Here is a 2,746-nt window from a genome sequence, read left to right on the forward strand (position 1 = left end):
AGGATTTTTACTTGTTCATCTTCAATTGTGTGGTTTGTTTCTTTTAAGTGTGCGTGTACTGCACTTTTGTTATCATTGTTTTTCCATTTGTTGTTAATAAAGTATTTTCTTGAGTGTTTGTTTGGTTTCTTCGATGTAATGTTTCTTGCACTCACTTTCTTGGCAACGGATGGAATGAATCAGATTGCATTTTTGGGTGTTGGGAACCTGGTCTTTGGGGTGTACTAGTTTTTGTCTCAATGTGTTTATCGGTTCCTGTTTATTCCTGTTCCTGTTTATTTTAAACCAAAAACTGAATTGAGACAAAAACTAGTACACCCCAAAGACCGGGTTCCTAACACCCAAAAATGCAATCTGATTTCTTCCATCCGTTGCCAAGAAAGTGAGTGCAAGGAACATTACATTGGAGAAACCAAACAAACACTCAAGAAAAGACTTTATCAACACAAATGGAAAAACAATAATAACAAAAGTGCAGTATACGCACACTTAAAAGAAACAAACCACACAATTGAAGATGAACAAGTAAAAATCCTAGGAACAGAAAAGAGATGGTTTGAAAGGGGAGTAAAGGAAGCGATTTTTGTTAAAAAATTTTCACCCTCTCTGAACCGTGAAGGAGGTATCAGATTTAACCTGTCTCCTATTTACAATAACTTGTTGACCAGTAAGGGACATAGACATGCTGATCAGGCTAACTGAAAGTAGCTATTCAGCCTTAGCCCAAACAATAGGCCTAATCAAGACCCAATGATAGGGAGTTTAGAAACCAATGGGCCTCTTCACCATAGGGGCGTGACTAACCATCCCCACCCAGTCCTCAAACAGGCCACGCTCAGCCTTTTAGCGCAGAGCAACTTCCCGGAGTCTTCACGGAGACTTCAGGGTTGTCTACCGCTGACAAAGCTTCTGTGAGAGAAGCGAACCGTCCTTTTTTGTTTTTTTTTTTTTTGTTTGTTTTTTGTTTTTTACCCACAGGTACAGATGACGACTGACAGAACCCTTTCTACGATGGTCTATAAATCAATGATGGCTTAAGTCCCGAATACCTCCATGAAATGTTCATGAAATGCAGCAGTTTTGTCACTCTGTGAAGCACGTTGAGTTAACTTGTGTATGACATGTACCATACAAATAAAACTGTCCTGCCCCTGTATTTCCATTTGCACCTGTGCGCTGCGGAGGCTGTGGGGCAGCTTATTTGACAGATGCTTAATTGCAATTAGCCATGAGGTGACAATAAAAGGCCAAAAAGGTTAATAACCAGTGATTAAAAAAAAAAAAAAAGCACCAGAGAAGCATACGTTGTTTTTTCATGATTGCTTTAATGCGAATGCCTTGGTTTGAAAGCAATACATTCATGGTGACGCCTTCACGGAAGGTGTGTGTGTGTGTGTGTGTGTGTGTGTGTGTGTGTGTGCATGGATATCGGAAACATGTTCAACATGTGTGGTGATTGCTCCTTCATAGAAGGAAAACTACAAATACACCATTCGACGGTGTAAAAGCGATTCATGTCCTGTATCTGCACTCCCAGCGGGAATAGCTCCATTTCCTCCGCACATTATCACTTGAATGCCAATCATGTTTTTTCAACAAAACAACAACAACAACGCAAAAGTTCTTTCGCAGAGCAACGTGTAAGCCTTCACAAAAGGCGAGTTGAAACTTGAGCCCAAGTCAAGATGGTCTACCAGGGCCTCCAGGGGGCGCTCTTGGCCGAGCTCTTTTCCTTGCCGGGAGAAGACGCGTCCTCCTCTGGAGGCGGCAGATGCCCCAAGTGCGTCCCTGCTCGCTCATCGGACAGGAATTGCGCCGCCTCTCTGGCGCAATTGGCGTAATCGCGACGGACGCACTGCAGTCTCCTGAGGAAGCAAACGGTCATCTCCAGGACGTCGGCCTTCTCCATCTTGGAGTCGGGCTGCTGCTGGAGGAACTCGGGAGCCAGGAGAGACTTGAGCTGCTCGATGCTGCTGTTGATTCGCTCTCGCCGGAACTTCTCCACCAGAGGCTTTCGGATCTGCATGCGGAACAAACGAGGATGAGGATTGTGCAATTTTCAAACGTTTTAATGAAAAAAAAAAAAAATGTATATATATATATATATATATATATATATATATATATATTTAACCACATTAAAATACAGGAGGTGGTTATATACGAGCCTCAACTCGTGTGTTTGTCAAACACAAGAAGTATATCACATATTCCTCATTATTGAAATATAATGAGTAGTGCACACATGTATAGAAACAATGGATAGAAAAAAACGAAACATTCCCAAAGAAATATACTGTACTAAAAACTTATACCATTAAAAAAAAAAAAACGGATGATATGCAAAGCCATTCAATATCCTTGATGTCCAGTTGTCGGTGTTTGTCCACAGTATTAGACAATTCGCTATACTTGTACATGAACCTTGTACGAGATATCAAGGACCTGGAAGAAATGCTGTGTGTGATGATGAAGGCGATGATGCCGATGACCGTACCTTGTGCGTGAGAGTCAGGTGAGCGTCTTGTAGAGAGATTGCAGGTGCCATGACTGAGTTTTGGGTGTGCTGTCCATGCACAAAGTGGTCTCGCCTGGCTTCCTGCCTCCTACTTATAGTCCCGCGTCTCCGTATTAATGTGGGCCTATGCACTTTCTCACACTGGCAACCAATCAGAAAGAAGCACAAGGAGACAATAGTCACATCTCGGGGGAGCAGCTGGACCAAGGGAGAGGAGGTGGGGGCGGG

General features: G+C 42.8%; 1 protein-coding gene across 1 annotated transcript; it reads right to left on the reverse strand.

Moving 5' to 3' along the window:
- Positions 1-1,412: 1,412 nt before the first annotated feature.
- Positions 1,413-2,727, reverse strand: LOC109521607 (transcription factor HES-5-like). Its single transcript, XM_019879554.1, has 2 exons — positions 2,498-2,727; positions 1,413-2,020 (listed from the first exon to the last, which is right to left on the reverse strand). The coding sequence occupies exons 1-2, from the start codon at positions 2,546-2,548 to the stop codon at positions 1,691-1,693; spliced, it is 381 nt and encodes a 126-aa protein (XP_019735113.1). The 5' UTR covers positions 2,549-2,727; the 3' UTR covers positions 1,413-1,690.
- Positions 2,728-2,746: the final 19 nt, after the last annotated feature.

This window comes from Hippocampus comes, unplaced genomic scaffold (assembly GCF_001891065.2).
Source record: "Hippocampus comes isolate QL1 unplaced genomic scaffold, H_comes_QL1_v1.1 scaffold44, whole genome shotgun sequence".
NCBI classification, from domain to species: domain Eukaryota; kingdom Metazoa; phylum Chordata; class Actinopteri; order Syngnathiformes; family Syngnathidae; genus Hippocampus; species Hippocampus comes.

What these genes read in the sequence shown, in the direction of transcription:
- LOC109521607 (XM_019879554.1), bottom strand. Translation starts at nt 2,548, where the DNA reads ATGGCACCTGCAATCTCTCTACAAGACGCTCACCTGACTCTCACGCAC. An exon ending in ACCTGACTCTCACGCACAAG is followed by an intron (nt 2,021 to 2,497) that starts GTACGGTCATCG and finishes TTCCGCATGCAG; the next exon opens with ATCCGAAAGCCTCTGGTGGA.